This window comes from Mugil cephalus, chromosome 1, assembly GCF_022458985.1.
Source record: "Mugil cephalus isolate CIBA_MC_2020 chromosome 1, CIBA_Mcephalus_1.1, whole genome shotgun sequence".
NCBI classification, from domain to species: Eukaryota; Metazoa; Chordata; class Actinopteri; order Mugiliformes; family Mugilidae; genus Mugil; species Mugil cephalus.
The window spans coordinates 43,010,016-43,031,490 of NC_061770.1; the positions used below are offsets into that span (position 1 = coordinate 43,010,016).

General features: G+C 44.2%; 1 protein-coding gene across 2 annotated transcripts in view; it reads left to right on the forward strand.

Annotated features, from left to right (window-relative positions):
* Positions 1-21,475, forward strand: part of LOC125012690 (phospholipid-transporting ATPase ABCA1-like) — a 172,047-nt gene that overhangs the window by 130,760 nt on the left and 19,812 nt on the right. For both annotated transcript variants that reach the window (XM_047592784.1, XM_047592790.1), the window contains exons 40-47: positions 1,982-2,105; positions 4,994-5,123; positions 5,526-5,649; positions 12,204-12,266; positions 13,641-13,747; positions 17,662-17,803; positions 18,730-18,864; positions 20,791-20,894. In XM_047592784.1, coding sequence (XP_047448740.1) covers positions 1,982-2,105; positions 4,994-5,123; positions 5,526-5,649; positions 12,204-12,266; positions 13,641-13,747; positions 17,662-17,803; positions 18,730-18,864; positions 20,791-20,894 — 929 coding nt within the window. The remainder of the gene's footprint in view (positions 1-1,981; positions 2,106-4,993; positions 5,124-5,525; positions 5,650-12,203; positions 12,267-13,640; positions 13,748-17,661; positions 17,804-18,729; positions 18,865-20,790; positions 20,895-21,475) is intronic.

The following is a 21,475-nucleotide window of genomic DNA, read 5'->3' on the forward strand; positions in this document are numbered from 1 at the left end:
GCTGGGATGGTACCATAATAGGATTTTTTTATTAAGACAATATAAGGTGAGCGTAAACATTGCAGCACATCAATGTATTTACGCAATCTACGCCATCATTTCTATCCATGCTTTGTTTCAGTCTGACTTTGTAAAGTCATGCTAAAGTGACCACAGTTAAACTGTTTGGGAAGTCACTGAAATAAAATACACATATTTCCACCTTCAGAACTGACGTTTAAGAATTAAAAAGAAAAGGAAAGACCGTTACGAATGCCCCGTTTCAGCTTCTCGGTCCCTGCTGGCAGGAAGTCGAACACGTCGCGCTGAAAGTAGCGCGCCGTGCGTGCGAGATTGAGTGTGATTTAAGCTCTTTGTACCCTTTAGTCTTCAAGCAAATGAATAAATGGAGATAAAAGGAGTGATGAATTATTGTTGAGCACTTTGCCGGACATCTGAAGGTTTGCTTTGACATCGTGATCAATGAGGCCTTTTCATCATGGTCTCATATCTGCCCGAGGGAAGCTAGGCCAGTGACCATCTACTAATGCAAAAGAAATCATCTCATAAATGCTTGTGCCCACTTTTGATCTTGAGAATTACTGTATGTTCTGCCACAAAGAGAGAAGATTAGGTTAGATTCCTTTCTTCTCTTTGATTTGACGCCCTTGAATGTCATATTGCACTTATATGCCTGATACCTGTTAAGAAAGATTCAAAAGAAGGTTTCTGAATAAATGCTCCTTCAATCTATCAAAGATGACTGAGTATCTCTTCAGCTTGCATTTAAAGTTTTCCGTTGCTATAGTAGCTCTCTGATCGGATTTGCTCACGCCTACTAAGGTCGTGCCGAATGATGAGAAAAGAAAGCAAATATGCGGGTTTGCAGGAGCATTTAGACATTTTGTGAAACAAGCTGCTTCTTACAGAAGTTACACGCTTGTATCTGCAGACAGCTTGAAGTTAGCTAAGACGAGAACTGGCTAACTCTGACTTAGCTGCGCAAGCTAACCTTTCCCCTCTGTTCCTAGCACTTAGGCTACGTGTTACACACACACACACACAAGTGTGTTGACAATATTTCTGTCAGACTCTCCGGCAAACTGCTCCCTTTAAAAATCGGACGGACCGAACACACGTCCATGAATAAATTCACCTGGAATCACCTGGAAACCTTCCGCACGGCTTTAACAAATTGCACCCTCACCCCACGTCCCGCCTCATCTTTACACAGTCGCCCCCCCCCACCCCCCCAAAAAAAAAAAAAAAACAGGAATGATGAATTCCTACGTCTTTCTTCGTGTATTCAAGAGCTTTGAAGACGGCGCTGCAATGAAGCGGCATGCATAATGCATGAGCTCGGATGCGAACGCTGCGCTGCGGCAAACGTAGTAATATTTTGCATTCCGTCTCACCCCCCCCCCCCTTCTTCCTCCCTGACTTACTGTACCTCCTCACTTATTTGAGCTCGTTGGCCAAGTCCTCGGCCGTTCTGTCGTCATTTAATTAATTATTGCTTTTGTGTTTTACCAGGCTGAGTTGAAGCCACAGGGGAGCGGAGAGGGAAAAAAGGGACAGTACAATTTTAGAGAAGAAGACAAGTTACAGCCAGGAAGCGCTCTGTTAAGATAATGCTGGCCTTTTTATGTGTGTGTGTGTACCTTGTGAAACACTAAAATATTAAGGTGTGTAAAAGTGTGTCTTGAGGCATGCTGTGCCCCTTGGGTTTCTGGGTGGATCTTCTACTTGTAGTTATGATCTTAAGGTTGAACATCTGCCTCCTCTCAGATCACACAGTGTGCTTCCTAAGGTTTGCTAAATTCCTGCATCGAGAAGGTAAATGAAGCGCAGTCCGCCGCCCCGCAGACGACGGGGGTGTTTGTTAATTACGTCTTCCCAGACCTCTCGCTTCTTTTGGCCCTGCCGATTCAAGGTTTAAATGTTTTGTAACTAATTTGTCACCTTTGCGTGTGTGCTTGTGTGCTTGTTTTCCCCTCGACAGAGCGTGTCCAGAACCAACGACATCGTGAAGAAGGTGCTGCTGATATTCCCGCATTTCTGTCTGGGCAGAGGGCTGATCGACATGGCCAAGAACCAGGCCATGGCCACGCTCTTCAGCAGCTTCGGTGAGAGGCGACGCTCCAACTCGACCGGCTGAGATCCTCGCCGCACCTCGGGGTCAAAGGCCTTGACGTGTCGCGGCTGTTTCTGACGAACCCGCCCTCCGTTCTCATGTGCGCTTGAAGTATTTATCGCGTGAACGCAAACAGGAAAAGCTCTCTCGCATGTTGCCCTGACACAGAGCGCAACCCCAGCGCTACCATTTAGTAAACAAGAACAAACACGATGCAGCTGCGTGGTGCATGAAAAGGTTCAGGAACCCTCGCTAAATATTCCCCCGAGTGAGCATCCTTGCGATAAAATATTTACATAACTAGTTTCTGCTCTATACCGAGGCGGGGAGAGATCACGTGGCCCGCATGCATACACATTTCATCTTTTGATGTTTACCAAAGACGTACCGAAGCTACTATTATATAATGAAGAATCTGAAGTTGTTTCAGGGCCTCTCTTCGTACTGTCATCGCGTTGATGTTATTCCAGAGCCGACCTGACTTTATTCAAACTTTTTCTTCTATTCTTGTAGCTCATGAGTGCTCTATACCTTGTATTTCTTGCGTGTATTTGCTCATGTGAAGTCTTCCTTTCATGCCAGACTCAGCTAATGATATGCCAACCTCCCGGAGAGTGTTCTTCCCTAGGCTGGATGTTGTGAAGTGCTTCTTATTTGTCATGGATGAAGGATCCTGACATCATCTGCCACTGCTGCCTTCCAGCCTTCCTTTTTAATGTTGCAGAGCTTTTTTTTTTTTTGTCTTCGCACTTTGTACCAAATTATTGATTCGTCCACTCCTCTCGTCATTTTTCTCGTGCTCCTGTTTGGATTCGTTTTGTTTTCACAGCCTGAGGTTGGGCTGTTTCAGTCGTTTTTTTTTTTTTTTTTTTTTTTTTTCCCAAAAGTTTCCAAATGTAACCATGGAAACAACATGGACAACAACTCTAGACCCCTTTACCTGCTCAGTTGACGAACGAATGCACCACATCCGTTCATGAAACGGCTTTTAAGAGATTTGTCCGAGCTGTTTCCATCCGTTTAAAAGAGGGGGCTAAGTTTTAAGGAGCTGGAATTCCTAAACTCGTCCTCCAGATCTATGGATACCATCAAATTAAATCTTAAAGTCTGTACATATTAATTATATGACTGTATGACCATTTGACACAACACCAACACAACGTTTCATTGAAACATTGTTGTACTTAGGGCTGGGCAGTATACTGGTTCATACCGGTATGTTTATATATATATATTTTTTTTTTTTGTTATGATATGATTTTTTAATATACTAGCATACCGATGTATTTCAGTACATAGTGTTTGGAACGCTGCGCTGCGAGACACCGTTTCAGACCGGACCATTTTTAATGAAGTGCTTCTAAAAATGAAGCGGCACAACGCTAGAGGACTTTCAGTTTTTTTTTTTGTTGTTGTTTTGTTTTTTTTTTTTTTTAGGGTGACCAGACGTCCCTGATTTCTGGGAACAAGTCCCCGTTTTGAATGACCTGTCCCATCGGCTATAGCTGTCCCCTAAAATGTCCCCAACTTTAGCTTTTCACGAATGAGAAAAAAAAAAATGTTGCGCACGGACTACAGTTATTACAGTAGCCGGTCATGCTGCTATTGACATCACAGACGTAGCGGTTCAAAATATGTCCTTGTTTCATAATATTTAATTCTTTTTTTTTTTTTGTATCAGAGCTGAACCACATTAGCAGGCAGTGCTAACACGGGGACATGCAAACCTGTTTTACTACTCGTGTGGCATTATTCTACTGTAATAGTCCATCCTTAATCAATCCACTGCATTAATTCCTCTCTCAACCGGTGGAAAATGTTGTGAACACGTGCTAACGCCTGAAAAAAATACAATTTTGGTCGGACCGCCCAGCCCTAGTAGCACTACAGGTTGTCAAACAAATCTTCATAGTAACACTGCTGTACACAAAGCATATCATTCAATATTAACACGACTTCAACAGCGATATATTCTGTGACGACGCTCCCAAACCTCCACAAGAGCTCTACTCTGCACAAGAGGTTCCATTTAGACGAGAGAAAGGGAAAAGAGTGGAACGGTGGTTGTAGAGGTGGAGTCGGGGTTGAGAGAGGGGGGTGGGGGGGTGCCATCAAGAGGCAAAGAGGCACATGAAAGAGGAAGAGGAGTCTTATCTGTGGAGAGATGGAGCAGGAAATAGTGGTTTGAAGGAATAATTTGCGGCGGTAGTGGAGAGCAGGAAGAGAAAAGCAATCACTACTTAAAAGGGCTAGTGTGGAGAGGGGCTATTTACCAGAGAATGAGACTGAAAGAGCTTTCGTTTTTCTTGTCTCCTCACTCTTTTTTCCCCCCTCAGGCTCAAGGGTTGTAGAAGCTGAGACGAGGAGGAGGAGGAGGGGGGAGAGGGAAAAAAAGAGAGCGAGCGCGAGTTTGAGAATGACTAGAGTGGGTGGCTGTCATCGGTTTGCTTATGTGTTCATTAGCCGGGGAAAAAAAAAAAAAAAAAAGGTTTGGCTTGAAAAGTACAAGATGTCAGTGATTTCCTCACATGACATAGGTGACAGCAATTTATTTTATTTTATTTTGAGGCTAAGTGGCATTTTAAACTGCCGGCTCTCGCCCAATGAATGTGTCTCAGAAACACTTCAAAGAGCTGACAGCATCCAGCTTTCCACAAACTTTTGATAACAGATATATTTGGCTGCTGCGCGAAAAGGAAACGCGCGTCTCGTGATGTCTTTTTGTTCTGACAACGTGTCGAATTAAATCTTCCTCTGAGCTCGTCGATAAGGGCCCGGGAATTAGCATAAAGATGACACGTGGTCGTGATGCGTTTAATTGCTCGCCGTCTCCCCTGCGCGTCAACTTTGTTTGTTCTCTTTTTTTCTTTTTGTTATCAGGAGAAGACCGCTTCCAGGATCCGCTGAGCTTTGACATGGTGGGAAAATACCTCTGCGCCATGGCTGTCCAGGGAGTCGTCATGTTTGCCTTTACGCTCCTCATCCAGTATAAGTTCTTCTGCAAACCAAGGTAGAAAGTGGCTGTCAGCAGCTTGTTGACCTTACACCGCTTGTATTTAATGTTGCACCTCATGGCCACGTCCTTAAGGGTGAATCGCCTGTTCTCTGCCGTGTTAGAGTAGAAATAAACTGTGTATTCATTTTATATAAAACATCTGTTGGCAAATTCTACTATTTTTTTTTTTTTTTTTTCGTTTTTGGGGGGAGTGTTTACCTACTCTAAAAGCAAGGTTGCCATAGAAACTAATGCCTGTGGCTCCGTCTATTTGTGAAAATTGCAGAGATTGTTTCACGGAGCTTACACTTTGACCAAGATAATTTGTCACACGAGTTCATGTTAATTTTAATGAAGGGTGTTGTGCCGGCTGGGTTTGACTCTCTCTCTCTCTCTCTCTCTCTCTGCCTGTGTCAGGCTCATTTCGGCGAAGCTGTTGAGTGCGGGGGAGGAGGAGGATGTCGACGTGGCGCGGGAACGCCAGCGGGTGTACGAAGGCAGGGCCCAGAATGACCTCCTCAGGATCTGTGACCTCACCAAGGTGTGTTGTTTTGGTGCATCTTGCAAACTGTGAGTTGAGGGGAGGGGCCTCGTTGGATCGTCTCACAGATACTTTGAGATCAGTTTGGGATCTAGAGAATTTGGAGGAAGAAAAAAAGTTTTAACTTTAAACATAGCTAAAGGTTGGATGAATGGATGAGCTGCACCGTTAGCTTCTCTTCTGCTAATACTGCAGCGCTCGTCCGTGATTTCACAATGGGCCTGAACATGCTGTCGGCCAATTGCTGGGAACCTGACAGAGTCCATGTGTAATATGCGGCCTCGTGATTGGCTCAGCAGCGATAGGGGCGGGGCCTGCTGTGTACAGGAGGCTTAGATTGACAGGTCTCAACTAGTGTAGCGCTCTGCGTGAAAACGCTGTTGAGACAGCTTCCTTATATTGAATAAGTTGGAATCATGTTAATGTGCATTTAAAAATATATTAAAAAAAATGTCCGATCAACCAAAGATTTTGAGACCCCCCTGTAGTACCTCTGCGGACCCTATAGGGGTCGCAGACCCCCTGTTGAATACCTGTGTTGTACACAAAACTGTCAGTTTTATTTACTTTTCCTGACTGTGGTCATAATGTTATGCCTGATCGGTGAATACTCAGTAGTTATGACAAATGCCTGGTGACGCACAAGGGGACTCACATACTGCTTCCATCAAAGCAAATGAAACACAAAGGTGTTGACAAATAGACATGAACTACAGGGAATTACAAAGTAAACCCAAGTTCACCTAAACGCCCCCCATGCCACATCAGCCTGATGACCCTGTGTTGAAGCTCCGCCCTCAGTCACACCTCGTGCACACCAGGAAGCTCAACGCCTCCAAAAAACTACCAAAGGCAAAGATGAATCCATCAAACAAAGGAAGCGAAGTAACTACTTGCCCCGTGTGACCCCCCGTGATGTTAATGTGTGCCTCGCATGTAACACACGGTTAAAAGCAAAAGAAAAGCCTTAATTAAACAAACGTGTACTGTTAAGTGACTACACCTCTGCGAATGAAACTAATGAGGTGAGAGTGTGGGCTGTAGTCATTTTGCCATGTGAGGGCTGTGAGCGTCTCAGTGCATAATACACTTTTAGCACTTAATTAAGATAAGATAAGATAAGATAAGATAATCCTTTATTTATCCCACAGCGGGGAAATTTGCGGGCGCGCAGTTTAAAGGACAGGGCACACGGGAGACGAAAAAAGTAAACGTTAAATAAACACGGAAAAAAAACAAATATAGGAAATTAAAGACAGTAGAAGTTATATGTGTGTGTGGTCTGCTGGGAGCAGCCGGCTGCCCAGCGCTGTGACAGCGCCATGGAGGGGATGGCATCGGTTTTACATCAGGGATGACAGATTTGCTATCGTCCTCCGATCGCCCGCCACCTCCACAGGCCTGAGAGGACGGCCCGGATCAAAGCCAGCCTCCTCCACCGGTCTGCTTCTTTTTGTCTGCCGCTGAGATGCTGCTGCTCCGGTAGGCCGCTCCGCGTTGCTTTGTTTTGTTCTCATCGCCTCCTCCTTATCGCCATAAAATGTGAGATTTAAATAAAAGTGGGGGAGCACAACACAAAGAGACTCGGGGGGGAAAGCTTCCTCCTTCAGGCCATCTGAACTTTGTCCTCTGACCTCTTGGCTTTTCCTTTCTCGCTCGCACATTTGCACTTGACAGCGTTTTATTTCCAGCTGTCAAATATAAATAATACATTTTACGCTTTATCTACAATTAATACTCACATGTACTCCCATTTGAAGTGATACGGATCAAAACTCGCCAGCCTTGGGATCCCTTAACAAGATGATCTCTAGTCATCTGTCTGGTCAGGTTGCTGTTACATCTGTAGCATCTGAACATGTGTGCGTTTTTCTTCCGCGTGCCCCTGCATTACTCCGTCTGCACCGGTTGACGTGGTGCAGCTGTGCGCCTTCGCACGCGTCATAAGCAGGCACCAGGACGCAAAGCGCTTTTAGGGAGCAAAGGTCTGCGTTCCCGCGCGTTCCCCTTCCTCCCCTCCTTCGCGGCAGGTGAAGTCGAGCGCGGCGCGGCGTCGCACGCCTCAACGCCGCAGAGATTAACGTCTCATCCAGCGGCAGATGTTAACCCCCCCCCCCGCGAGCGGCGCGGCGGCAGGAAGCGTCGCCGTGGCAGCTCCAGTGCCGACATCTGGACGAGCCCTTTCGCTTCTCGCCGCCTCCCTCCGCTCCTCCGCTCCCTCGGCCTCCTTTCTCGCGCCGCGCTTAATCTTTCGCTCATTGCTCAAGCGCGCAGTCGTGCGCCGCACTCACTATGGTAATTACTGAGCGAGCGCCGGGTAGCACTCGGATGGGGGATGTATCACGGGCGGAAGGTGAAAAGCTGGGGAGGGATGTACGGATGTTCAGCTAAAACTTTTTAATGCGCTTCCCCAACACAAAGGTCTGCGCCTCCGTAAATGTGAATTGTGCCAGCGACGACGTTAGCTTTGATTGAACTTGTCTGCTGTTGACGAGCGGCCCGGCCATTGCTCATGTGCACCTTCGTGGCTGACAGCGTGTCTCTGAGATGAGGCGCCGCGGCCCGTCAGCTCACAGAAACAGCGGAGAATTGGCAGAAGGCATCCGGATTCCTCCTGCAGTGCCCTCATTGACTCCCACCACAGCTGTGCCCCATCCATTTGGGGGTGTAGATAACAAATTGATCAATGAGCACGCGGCTTCGGTGGCCGTGCACCACAGGCTGGGCCCCGTCATAAATCCAAGCGGGCCTGTGAAGCGATCGACAGGCCATCAGTCATGTGTCAGGTTCCCGCTCCTCCCCTTCCTTTTCCTGCTGCTCTGAACAGGAGCTCCTCTTCGCCCGCTAGCCTCCACTTAGCTGCCGCATTAGCTTCGGTCGCTGTCATCGACGGGGACCGTAATGGAAGTGTGTCCGTCTGCGAGGCCCAGCGCTGTCAGTTTAACCTTCCAGTCACTCACTAAGTCGACAGGGAAAGTTTAAAAGGCGGCCGTGTGACAGCTGTTTGAATTTAGAAGAAGACTAATGGCACCTCCACGTCTGCTAATATAATATATAACATAATAATGTGTGAAGTTGTTCAAATGGGACTCGTCTCTGTGCTGCGCGGCTACCAAAAAGCTACCAAACCATCCGTTGTAAATTATCCCTAAAGTACACTTTATTTTTGGAATTTCTCTGGGAAAAAAAAAGTCTATATTCTAAGTAATTATTTTTTCTTTCTTTTACTTTAAATTTATTTTTTCTCTCAAGTAAAAGTTCTTTGTATTTTTTTCATATAATTGCTACAAATCCCTTTGGGCAGCGATTTACAACGGTGCTGCTGCCATTTACCTTTCAAGTATCCTGAAACACGGCCCACCTACGGTGTTTTATTCGGGTTTCCTTCGTTTTCTGCTATGTCTGTTGAAACTAAAGTTAATTTAAACACGAAAAGGACGAGACGAAGAAGTACGAGCTCTTCTGATCCGAACCATATCTGACACAAAAGTACGGTAACGACTGCCTGATGAGTCAGAGAAAGGACGGGACGGATGTTGGTCTGTTTGAAAGGAAGCGTCTCTCCCCTGAAATATCACATTCGCAGATCAAAGCGTGTGATTTTAAAACCTAAATCTATACTTGGGGTGTCGCACAAGTGCTGCCGCCGCGTTCTCTGAACTGTCTTATCTGATTAGACGTCAGTCCGCTTATCTCGACAGCTGCGGCGTTGCTCCAGTCAGGGGGGAATTATCCTTTAATTGCTTACCTCCGTACGTATATCTGTTGCTTTGATGTAGCTTTAGCGCTGAAAACTACCACTAAAAGGTAGCATGTGTAATCCAGATTGATATGAACCGAGAGCAGCTGCCAGATGGCTCCGAAAGACTGACGGATCTACACCACTTCTGCTTTTATCGTGCGCTTTTGATGTGCCAACTGTGTTATGAATGCAACATCGTTGTTTGTCAGACACTTCTAAATTTACATTAGTTTGGTAGTTTTCTTCAGTCTTCCCAGTGTTGGGTTTAGAGTTTCTATACGGGAAATATATTCCTCATGCCGAGAAACAAGTGCTGTCACTTTTTGTCATGAAGACTGTTCCCTGTTTCGGCGTCTGCCACTCACGCACAGGCACGTAGACACGCAGCGCTCATATAGAACCGTGTTTTCAACTTTTAAAAATCAAAAGCACTGGAAAGGGACACAGTGCTGTCCTTGATTTTTGAATGCTCAGTGTCTTAGCTGTCACACTCGGCAGCGACAACAAAAGCCTCGTCTTGTCTTTCCTCGACAACACTACTTTTGAACCACTCTGAAAACGTATCAAACCCTTACGTGGTCTTTTATGTGGAAAAACGCCTCACGCACATTGTTTAGATTTTAATAAATCCTGTGTCTTTGAAGTACAGACTCTGGAGAGTTTTTTTTTTTAAACGCAGCCTTGAATGAGGCGGGATGAGGCCGGTCAGCGGCAGCAGGAGCTGGTGATGCATGTGTGGAAGGTTTTCAAGTGAGATGTGAAAAGCGTCAACCCGCTCTTTATTTCCAGTGTCGCTGCGTGATCTTAGCAGGATGCTGACTCACAGAGTGCAAAAAGTTTCTTTCCTGCCTTTGAATTTTGTGCGATGACACTGCATCTCATGGTCTTTGTGTTTTAGTTGGCACTGTAGCGATGCCTGTCTGTCTGTAGGTCTGCGAGTCCAACTGACTCAACATTTTTCAAGCCAAGGACCCCCCAAACTGATGGAGAGAGACCCCCTACCTACTCTATGTCCTCTGTGTTAAACTCGGCCCAGTGCTATTTATAAATATACATCATTATTATAATTTTGCATCTCTGATCCGTTTACTAAAATATGTTGGAGTCATGTCAGTGTCTATTTAAAGAAATTTGAATTTGGGGGGAAAATTAAAAAAAAAAAAAAACATAAAAATGTCTAATCAACCAAAGATTTTGCGACCCCCCTGAAGTACCTCCGTGGGCCTTCTAGGGGTTGCAGACCCCCTGTTGAAGACCTATGGTTTAGACATCAGTGGCCTGTTGTAATACGGATAAACAAAATATGCAGTTAATTCTCACATCTAAATATTCCAAGCTGAAATATATTAGATCAGTCACTTTATATAGATTTCAGTTTCAGTGTGCCAACCCACAGTTGACCTTAAAGAGTGTTGGCTTATTTCAATTAATTGTTTTCCCTTGTTTGGTGCTGATTGCTGTTTTATTTCTGTGTTGGCCTTCTCATTGGTCTGCTCACCACCAATCAGAGGGCTCCTACGCTTTGCCAAGTCCTAACCTCCTACGTCACTGATGCTAGTTCAGATAATAGCCATGCAAGAGTTTATTCCCAAAGGGATGTAACAATGGTCCACCTAGAAAATAGCTAACATTAGCAGCCATGCTAATGGGAAAAAATTATCTATATAAGCAATTCCATGTTTTATGTGTGGCCCTTAGCTCCGCCCTACCGATACTTGACTGGACGTTTTTCACGTTTTTGAATTGTTGCATTTTAGTGCTAACTCACTCTACAATCGTTTCTTTAACCAATGGCAGCATCTGAAGTCTGGACTACCATAGAGTGGTGGCACTTCTGGTTGGTGATGAGCACACACATCAGATGGCTATCAAAGGGTTAATTGTTGACACAGTTAGCAAGTCACTGGTAAACACAATGGAGCATTTAATCAGAGATCGTGGCGACCAAAACCAGAGCTAAAAGGTGACGTAAGAATGGACTTAAATCCAGGAACATTCATCAAAATCAGTGCTTACACCGCTCTGTGTTTTGTGGTAAATTCAATAGACATACTCACATTTGTTGCAACCACATACTCTAAGTGCCTTGATGTTTCAAAGTGGATAAATATGTAATGTGTTCACATTCAATCCAGAGTCACGAGCATCCCCTTCTCCTTGAATTATTAGACCTGCCTAAGCTTTCTTCTGTTCGGCTTTCTGATGTGATGAGCCGGGTCCCTGGTGTGACTGTAGGCATTTAGTCTTATTATCTGCGTACACTGTGTTTAATGGACTTTTTAAAGTCATTTTTACAGCGCGCACTGTGCCTTTTCACCAAGGTCACCTCGCCGTATATTGAGATCACTGAATGGGACTTCGCCTCAATGAAGCAGCAGTCTGCTTGTGAATGTGTTGGTGGTTATTGAGGTTTCTAAAGTGGTACTCAAAGTCAAGACAGATCCTCTCATCAATACTGTCACTGCAAATACTAAATTTTATGTCCTCTCCTTCTCCCCTCTGCGCAAGTGTCTAAAATTGTTTTAATAGCTTTTCCCATCTGGCTCGCTTTAATGCCGCAAATGATCCCTCCTTGTAAAAATTTGTTTCCTTCACTTTCTCTGTTTCCCCTACTCCTCCACTTCCTTCATCTCACCTCTTCCCCGCTGCTCCGGTCTATCGCTCCATATTTTCTCATGCCACCCTCTCTGCTATCTTTCTCACCGCCACTTCCCTGCCTCCCACCTTTTCCCCCGCTTCTTTCTTTCTTTTTTTTTTTTTTTATTTTCCTCTGGCTGCCTGGTTGATTCATTTTATTGTCTGCTCCCCGCAGGTATACCCTCGGAAGAGCACCCCCGCTGTGGACAGGCTATGTGTGGGCGTACCTGCTGCAGAGGTGAGCCAGATGCTGCTGAATCACACAAGGACCGTTTCACGCACGTCGACTCTTCTTCTTCTTCTTCTTTCGCCCGCGTCGGAGGACTTTCTCGCATTTGCACTTTTCGAAAATTCCCCCACCGTTGAATTTCTTTTTGAGCGGCTGAAATGGAACAAAAGCTGGAATGTTGCTTGTAGTATTTATAGGAATAGGAACACGTGAGAGCAATGGGTAGAAGGGGGGAGATTATCTGGCCTCCGTTTACAGTCTGTTATTTATTTTTTTTGAGATTTTAATAGAGAGTGTTTGGCTCAGCGTTTCCTAACTGAGGCGAATCAACACATCTTCAGAACGCTGCTTAGACGAGGCATTAGCAGGAACAGTAATCTCCTTATCGGGATTGTTTTTTTTTTTTGTTTTGTTTTTGACACTTTGGTATTGCCAAGCATGAGTGTGTTAAAGTTAGACAAGTAGAACAGCATATGGAGCCGGTGATGTATGGATCGGAATAAACTGGCAGCAGGAAACCAGAAGAAGTGAACTTTTTGGACAAAGAAACAAACGGTCGAAGTAAATCATCCCTAATCATTAAAGAGTGTTAATGTCTCACGTGCCCCTTACGCGCAGCGGCTGCTCCTGGAAGCTCGATTTAAACATAATCTCAAACGCTGACGGGCATTCGTGCTCGCGGGGGCTTTTCCGCCGGTATCCATCCTTCCTGCTCGTGTTTACTCAAAGCCCAGTGTAAATGCCAGCGGAATATTGTGATTCACGGGGCTCCGCTGATCACACACCGCATTTCCATGCATTATTTACATCGAGCTTAGCCCTCTTCTAGGCATTCGCGAGCGCAGGCCACAAACAAGCAGGGATCAATGAATGACAGGAATCAAATATTTATGCCGGAGCCAGAGCACCTAAGGCGGGGGGGTCACGTGACCGGCGGGGCTCCGCGGAGACGACTTCCTGCCGCGCGCCCCTCCGGAGGGAACTAAAACCAGCAGCATCAGGAAGAAAAAGGGCCGGGGCAGGCTGGTGTTTGTTGTAGCAATTTGCAGAGGCAGGAAGAGATGCTTCGGGGACCGTCGAGGTTTTTACACTATTTGTTCCCGTGTGCCTGCTGTGTTGATTTACTGTCTGTTGTTTTGTTGTTGTTGTGCACACAACGTATCAGTTTGCTATTTTGCTCAACATCGAACCAGTCGCGCAATCAAGTGTAGGTTAAATGATATGCGGCGAACAAATGTGTGCTCAGTTGATAGATAAACTTCACTTGCGGAGGTTAATGAATCGCGTTTATGCACGAAGGAAACTTGGTCGAGGATATTTCACACGTCTAATGTCTAGACTACTGTTTTCCTAACGGAGGCCTCCCCCCATTGTCTCCACCAGTGTTTCGGCTTGCTGGGAATCAACGGGGCTGGGAAAACCACCACGTTCAAGATGCTGACAGGAGACATCCCAGTCTCCGGTGGAGAGGCCTTCCTAAATGGATACAGGTGAGGCGCTAAGTCCCACCAGTGCACCGAGTAACTCATCATAATTAGCCACCCAAGATGGCTCTCAGATGGGGATCGAGCTGCAGTGTGTGTCTTTTTTTTTATAGCTCGCACCCGGCTAATACAGCTCTCTATTTTTCCTCCTCCGTCTCTGTGTTTTTTCATGGCTAGGTACTTTCTGTATCTCTTATGCGTTCTGCTGTCTCTGTGTTTTTCAGCTTTGGTTTTGTCTTGTTTCCTCGCCGCGATATTCTCAGAAATGCTCTACTCTCCTTTTTTTTTGTTGTTTGTTACCCCCCCCCCCCTTCACCTACTGCACATCTTGCACATATTTCATTCCTTTTCACATCCTCACCCTGTACCTGGCTCAGATTTTTTGTTTTGGCTTTTTTTTTTTGTCTCAGCCTTACAAAATCAGTCATAAGAAATCTTTGTACATGCCTGGAAAAAAAAAAAAATGCCTTGACACCAGCAATGTGAGACTCAAGCGCGTTTGAGAGAAACGAGGCTTGTTCTTCCTTATTTTTAGGAACAAACAACTGTGTTCCGTTGCCTCGGCGCTCGTCTCCGAGGCGGCTGATCCGAGCAGGGCGAGCTGCGGTTACTTGTCAATCGCAGCGGTTGCTGGTCGCTGTTCATTTACGCATCAGTTGATATGCGTTCTGCGAAAGACGCAGCATAGAGCGGGGCCTCATACACCAGTGTTAACGCTGATTAACGTAGGTGAAACGTATGAAAGAAAAATCTGAAAGACCTTTAGGGAAAACATAAACTGAAAAGCGAGGAAAACAGATGTACGTACACCCACTCTGTTTTCAGCTCATTACGCTTTTGGTGCATCGGAAAGAAGAATGATCGGCAGAAGGGAAAAAGCAGCAGCACTTAAATGGAAATTTCTCCTCTCTCTGTACTTGTCTCTCTTATCTATGATTGCGGGCTCATAAGGAAAAGCTGTTCATACATGCATTTGACACCGTCAGCGCTGCCTGGTGTTCCTATCTGTCAAATGCTAAGAGCGAAGCTATTCCGCTAACAGCAGGTGGTAGCTCGCTGGCTGTCTCTTGTTCATACATATAGATAAATAAAAAAAATGATTACGCGATTAAAAAAAAAAAAAAGAAAAAGCTGTGTAGCTTCTCAGCCACTGCCACAAGCTTCCTCCAGTTCCCAAATAATTATTTTTTAAGAACTTATAATATGTATATTATGTTATTATTTATTATATATTATAACATTTGTATTTTTTATACTTAGGCATTTATAAGAATTAACCTACACTCAGTATATTAGACCAGGAATGTATCATTCGGACTCATCACGCTCATTTACGGAAAAAACAATGTAACGTCCCATGTACAGGTGGAGTCGAACCCAAATACGATATTCAGAAAGTCACAAATAACATGTTTTTCACAAGTACTTATTTCGAACAAATAGTTTTAAAATTATTTGTATTCGACAACAAGACAAACATCCAATCAAAAAGCTGCCTTTCCTCATCTGAATGCAGTAAATATTTGTGCGTCTGCCCGGACTGAGTGACGTTCAGGAGTCAGGGTGACAGAGGAGGATCTGACGAAACACGACTTAACTGTATCACTAGTTTTGTCGAATAGATTTTTATTTTATTTTTTTTACCCTGATTGGGTTGCACAGGCTGCATATAACTTTTGGGAAGCGAAGTCTGACCGGGAGATTATTCCGTTACGTTACAATAGTGTTGAGACGTTTGCAGTCGGGATCTCTCATGTTAGCATTCATCTGTTAGCATTTAATAGCTCCGTAATTCAAACTATCGTCTACTGATAATGGTATGGAAATGGTCTTGCTTTTATATAGCACTTTTCTACCTATTAGTACTCAAAGAACCTTACAATCACAGAGGTTCAGGGTCTTGCTCAAGGACACTTTGGCATGTGGCACATTCCGGGGATCGAACCTCTAACCTCTCTACCTACTGAGCCACAGTCACCCCTATTATCTCCCACAAGCACCAAAGCATCATCACAGTCATGTTCTGCTCCTTCAAGTCAGCCTGAATCACCTCTATTAGCTGCAGCTAATGCAAAACATCAACCAATACTGCTCATACATCCATAATTATTATAATGGCTAATTATGATACATATCTTAAATTAGAAGTGTCACTCAAAAAAAACTGACTTTTACACCTATTTTGAATTTTATTCAAGTACAAATACTTTTTTCCCCTCGACAAATTCAAATACTAGATGGTTTGCACACACCTAGTCCCATGACAGCAACAGTAAAAACCCTTTAAATTAACAACACAGTTGATGTGTAGGCTAATTTCTTTTTGCACCAACTATAAATCTAAAAATAATGTTCTCTCGTGTGCCTTTGGCTTTGGACACAATTGGGAAGGAATTATAATGACAAAAATGCACCAATGTTTGTTGTAATTTTTCTCATTTGCTAGTGTATCATATGTGTTTTTCCTTTACCTTGTATGATTAACTTAAGTTATTGGGGGGCAAAGACATCTAATTTAATATCGACGCTTGAAGTGTAATATCAAAAAAGATTGTAGTTGGACCTGGGCTCTTTACAACCTCCTGTGTTAGTGCTTTGGGCTCATATACATTACACAGCTTCATCAGCACAGTGGTACCACTGGACAGCACACCATTGACCGAACTGTGAAATATTTCACTTTTGATTTGTCTGGAGTGGCCAGAATTCTTTATAATAAAAGGAATAACTTGCAGCCTTCATCAGACCGTGAAGAAGCAACTTCTCTGGTTTCCAATCCAGACATGTCGCTCTAATAAAGTTGTTCCACAGACTCTGGTGTTACTGGAGCTTTGACCACTCCGTGTTTGTTTCTCTCCTCCATGAACCTTTGATGTAGGTGCGAGAAATTTCAACTCCGCTGGTAATATGTTTGCCTCAAGTCTCAGCGAGTTAAAAATAGTTGTCAAGGTGGAACACCTCTAGCTATTGAATGGGATTATTGCACCAGCTTGATGCTGGGAGACTGTAGGGACAGGACAGAAGATAGATGAGCTGAGCGTGTATCTCTGACACGTGCCTCATACAACCCCACCTCAAAAGAAAAGACAACTATCCATTTAATAATCTAAAGCTACAGTGCTAATTAGAAATACTGTGTGCTGGGTGGGGGTGGGGGGGTTGGGGTTGTCCCTGAATCAGCAAAAGACCATTGCGCACAGTTACCAGAAGGAATCATAATATGAGATCAATAGAGCTTCCAGTTCACCGTGGCCTCGTTGTCATCCGGCAGCCTGCAAACTCATCAAATCACATTGAGCTTCCCGGAGGCTCAACATCACTCTGGGAAAATAACATTTAAGAAAAAAGAGGAACTGGCTCCAATATTATCTTTTAAAAACAATGCAGCTGTGAAAGAAAATCAGCTTTGACATTTGTCGCCTGCAGGTGGTGAAAGTATTAATATTGTAGATCTCAAACAGGGCATGGCTGCATCCGGGACTGCTGCTGTCATTATTTGGCTTGCCTCTAGGGGGTGCATGTTGGTTGCCTGGATGAAATAGAAAAGGCAGATTTTTTGTGTGTTTGTTTGTTTCTGAGAGAGAGATTTGGGGACACTTACACGAGACTACAAGCCGAGAATATGAAATTAACCTCCCTGCTGCTCCATATTAGTTTGGAGGAGTTTCAAAGAGAAGAGCGGGCCGACTGACTGGTTCAGTGCAGATTTTCTATTTCTTATCAAGTTATTGTGAATATTTGATGACTCTTTCTGTCTCACTTTTAATCATAGTGCTCAGAAGTAAAACAGACCCATAAATTAAGTGCATGCCTCTTGCCATTCTTACTGTTCCTGCTGTATAGACATCCTACTCTTGATCTTGCGAGGATTTCTTTTAATCATCTCCATTGTTAGATGACTGCTATGTCTCTCTCACCAGCATACGAACAGAAATGAGGGACGTTCACCAGAACCTGGGCTATTGTCCCCAGTTTGACGCCATTAACGACCTGCTGACCGGCCGAGAGCATCTGGAGTTTTACGCCCGGCTACGAGGGGTACCAGAAAAGGAGGTCACCATGGTAACAATTGCATTCTTTCACTTAAAAAATGAATTCATTTTTCTTTTCGTGGCTACTGGTGTGCAGCGCTGCATTATTCTGTATGTCTAACCAATACCCAGTTCAGATCTGCTGTTGCCGCTGCCTTATCAAACGCTCGACTCGTACATCTGTTTGTTTTTACCATCAAACTACCTGCTTCAGCGAGAATGCATGCAGGGTAAACTGAAGTTCACATTGAAGTGATGGGTAACCTCCACGAGAGACGCCATACATAATGAAAAAAGGAAGAAAAAGCAGCAGCAGCAGCTGTGGGTTGTGGCTTTACATTATTCACCATGCCCGGTGGTGTGGCCCGCTCTGGGCAGCCTCCCTGCAGTCCTCTCACACCGCCCGCTTCTGCAACAGTAAGATCAAAAGAGGAAGAAGCTGGCGATGACCATGGGCCCCAGACCCGGTGCCAGCCACGGCTTTGATGTCTCAGCTGTGATGCAGAGGGACCCAGTTCTGTGTTTTTCGTGCTAACTCTTAATTTTGCTCTGGCCCATTGTGTTACGGTGTTTTGGTGGCGAGTCTCCATCCAGACAAAGCGCTCATGTAGTCTTATTTACATAAACAAATAGATGTGAAATGAATATGCTGCAGATTGTACAGCCAGTGTTTGTTGTGACACCTGTGTCCTTCCCGTCGGTGATGCTCCTGCCTGCTTGTGTTCAACGAGATGTCGTTGAGATAGCTGGGAGGAACAGTAAAGTACCTCTGCAGTCTGTGATTAAGGTCTTACGGTGATGCCAGCTGTCACGCCTTGTCCTTGAAAACCACAGAGCTCAGATACACTAGTGATGCAACCCATAATATCATTCATCACGGCATCATAAGTCTAGTCAGGGAGCCTCATGTGAACACTCCTCTTGACACCGTAATCTCTTTGTTTTTCTTACCTGAAGGTGGCTGAGTGGGGGATCCAGAAGTTGGGGCTGGTCAAGTATTCCAGCAAATCAGCGGGGACCTACAGCGGTGGGAACAAACGCAAACTTTCTACAGCCATGGCCCTGATCGGTTGTCCTCCAGTCATTTTTCTGGTGAGATGCAGCTTTATTGATATGTAGTACATACTGAAACCATGATACACCACAGTTTTATTAAGACCTAAGAGTGTAATACTTTGAATCAATATTGATGTTCCGATTACAGGGGATCACTTATTTTCTGTAAACACACAGGTAGGAATTTGGGGTGATGTATGAGAAGCAGATAAAACAAGAAATGGATCAAACTTACGAACCTTCAACTGAATTTACCCAAGGATTAAAAGTACATTACTTGTGGATGAGAAGGTGGTCACTCAGTGGTCCTGTTTTTTTATTTATTTTTTTCCAGGGTGAACCAGATATTAAATTCTGGTTCATCAGAGCCTAAAGCTAAAGAGAGTGATGGACACTGATGGAAAAATTATGAGGTCTTGACTGAGAATACACTAAATCACATGTATAATAATAAGCATAAGATTACTATAATAAGATGTATAGAGGTATAAACATTTGTGATTTCCTGAAGTTGCCTTTTAAAATAGAAACCTGCCTCTTAATATGTGTCTGAAACATACCTAAAATGCAGGCAACTGGACTTCTTGAATATGTTTTATTTAAGTAGCTTCAGTGTTGAGTATCATCTGTGAGGACGCAAAAAGGTTCAACCCAATTGACACCTAGGGCCTTACTTTGTCGTAAGCCTCACACTGGGCGCCACGTCTAATAATCACATCCATTGCACCTTATTAACAAAACATACCACCCTTAACCTTGACCTTAACCTTAGTATATTTTTATTGTAGGTGAGTATTGGGTTGTTAACAGGACCTAGCCATTTAAGTTTGAAGTGGAAAATCACCCAAATAAAATCCAATACTCTCCACCATTCATTTAGAACTGAAGAAGCCACTTTAAGAACTCAACCTAGTCCACTTGTCTTGTTTTAGCTTAGTTTTAGATGACTTTTAGATGACTTCACAGGCATCTTAATAGTTGTGACTCACAAATACCTTGAATCATTAAATATTATTGTCTGCGTCTGGTAAGGGATTCTTTCTCTGATTTGCAGGAGTTTATAGGATTACACTACTAATACTAATTTAAGTGACGTAATGAGTAATCCGTGAGGAATTATACGTAATGACTTAATCATTCTAGTTGTTTCTGGCTCTGTTTGTAAGCTATGAAGCTGCACTATTCTAAACCTGCCACAGCCAGGCTAGCCTTCACTTTGAGGCAGAGGGATAATGTGTTGTCAGCGTCTGTGTCAATTTCAGCTTTGTGTGCTAGCCCGGGGAGCCCAGGCAGCCTTGAGGCAGCGCCACGTCGGGTTTGCACAGGGACACATTGGGCACGGTGACGGAAATAGCCCGTGGGATTTGTAGGATTCTGCTAGTGAGGGAGAACTAGGCCTGGAACGAAACCAGCCAATGGACGGAGTACTGTCACTCTCTAATCGTGCACGGACAGACTAGCCCTTAGGAGACAGGGCTGTGTGTTGTGTGCTGCATCGGAGCATGCTTCTGCTTGTGTCCCTGTTATGTGTACAGGGGTGTAGTCGGGATTTTGCTATGTAGCGTATGTCTGTGTGTTTTTTGCATGTCTCTTATTAATGAGCTGGCTTCAGTGCTTCTTGGCATAATTTGGGCTGAACAAAACAGATGGAACACGAACGCTTTAAAAACATCCCATATTTTGGTGTGTTGATGATGGTGCTGGGAAGATCTGTCTTATACTTAAGTCTAGATATCCACAGTCAAATTGGGTGGAGATGAGGTAATTTATCACAGCCTATTACATTTTCCACTCATTTAATTATTTTCCATCTGACTTTCACTACACATACCAAAATGCACCATTAAATGATCTGTTAAATTCTGTCATTAAATGCTATATATCTCCACTGTACAGTTCATTCTTCAGTTGATTCAGGCTGCGGTGGGACTGAATGTTTTAAAGACATCTGATGTGTTGCAGGATGAGCCGACCACCGGGATGGACCCCAAAGCCCGGCGCTTCCTGTGGGACTGCATCCTGAGTATTATCAAAGAGGGACGCTCAGTTATTCTCACATCACACAGGTGCAGCATCTCTCATCTATTGATTTCTCTCCGACGGATCCACACTTCACCCACGAAGATGAAGTCAAAATATTGTACCTCTCCACCAGGAACAAACACATGTTCCATAAAGAAACATGGGCCATAAATATTGCAATTACAGTACATTGGAGTTACACTTTATTTGAAAAGTACTGTTTCCTGTGTGGCAGGTTAATATATATATTGGTGGGCAAAAATACACTGGCTGCTTTTAAGGTTTCATGAAGTGTTGGGGCATTTTGACTGACTGCTGCTTTTTTTTCTCTCTCTCTGTGAAAAGAGAAACTGTCAATATCAGTGCTGGAGTCTTTTCATTATCCAAGCCTTCCCTGGAACAAAGTCAAGTCCTCCAAGTTTTGCTTCTGTATTGTTGGCCACCAATTTTGGACATGGTTTTGAGCAAGAATAAGAAAAGGATTAAATGCCTCATTTCCGTATGAAACCTGATGGCCCAAGTCAATATGGAACATTTTACATTTAACTGCCTATTTATTTGACCATTTCCCAAACTCCTGGCAGCGCATGTGAATGATCTGCCGCTCCATTTGGAATATATTATC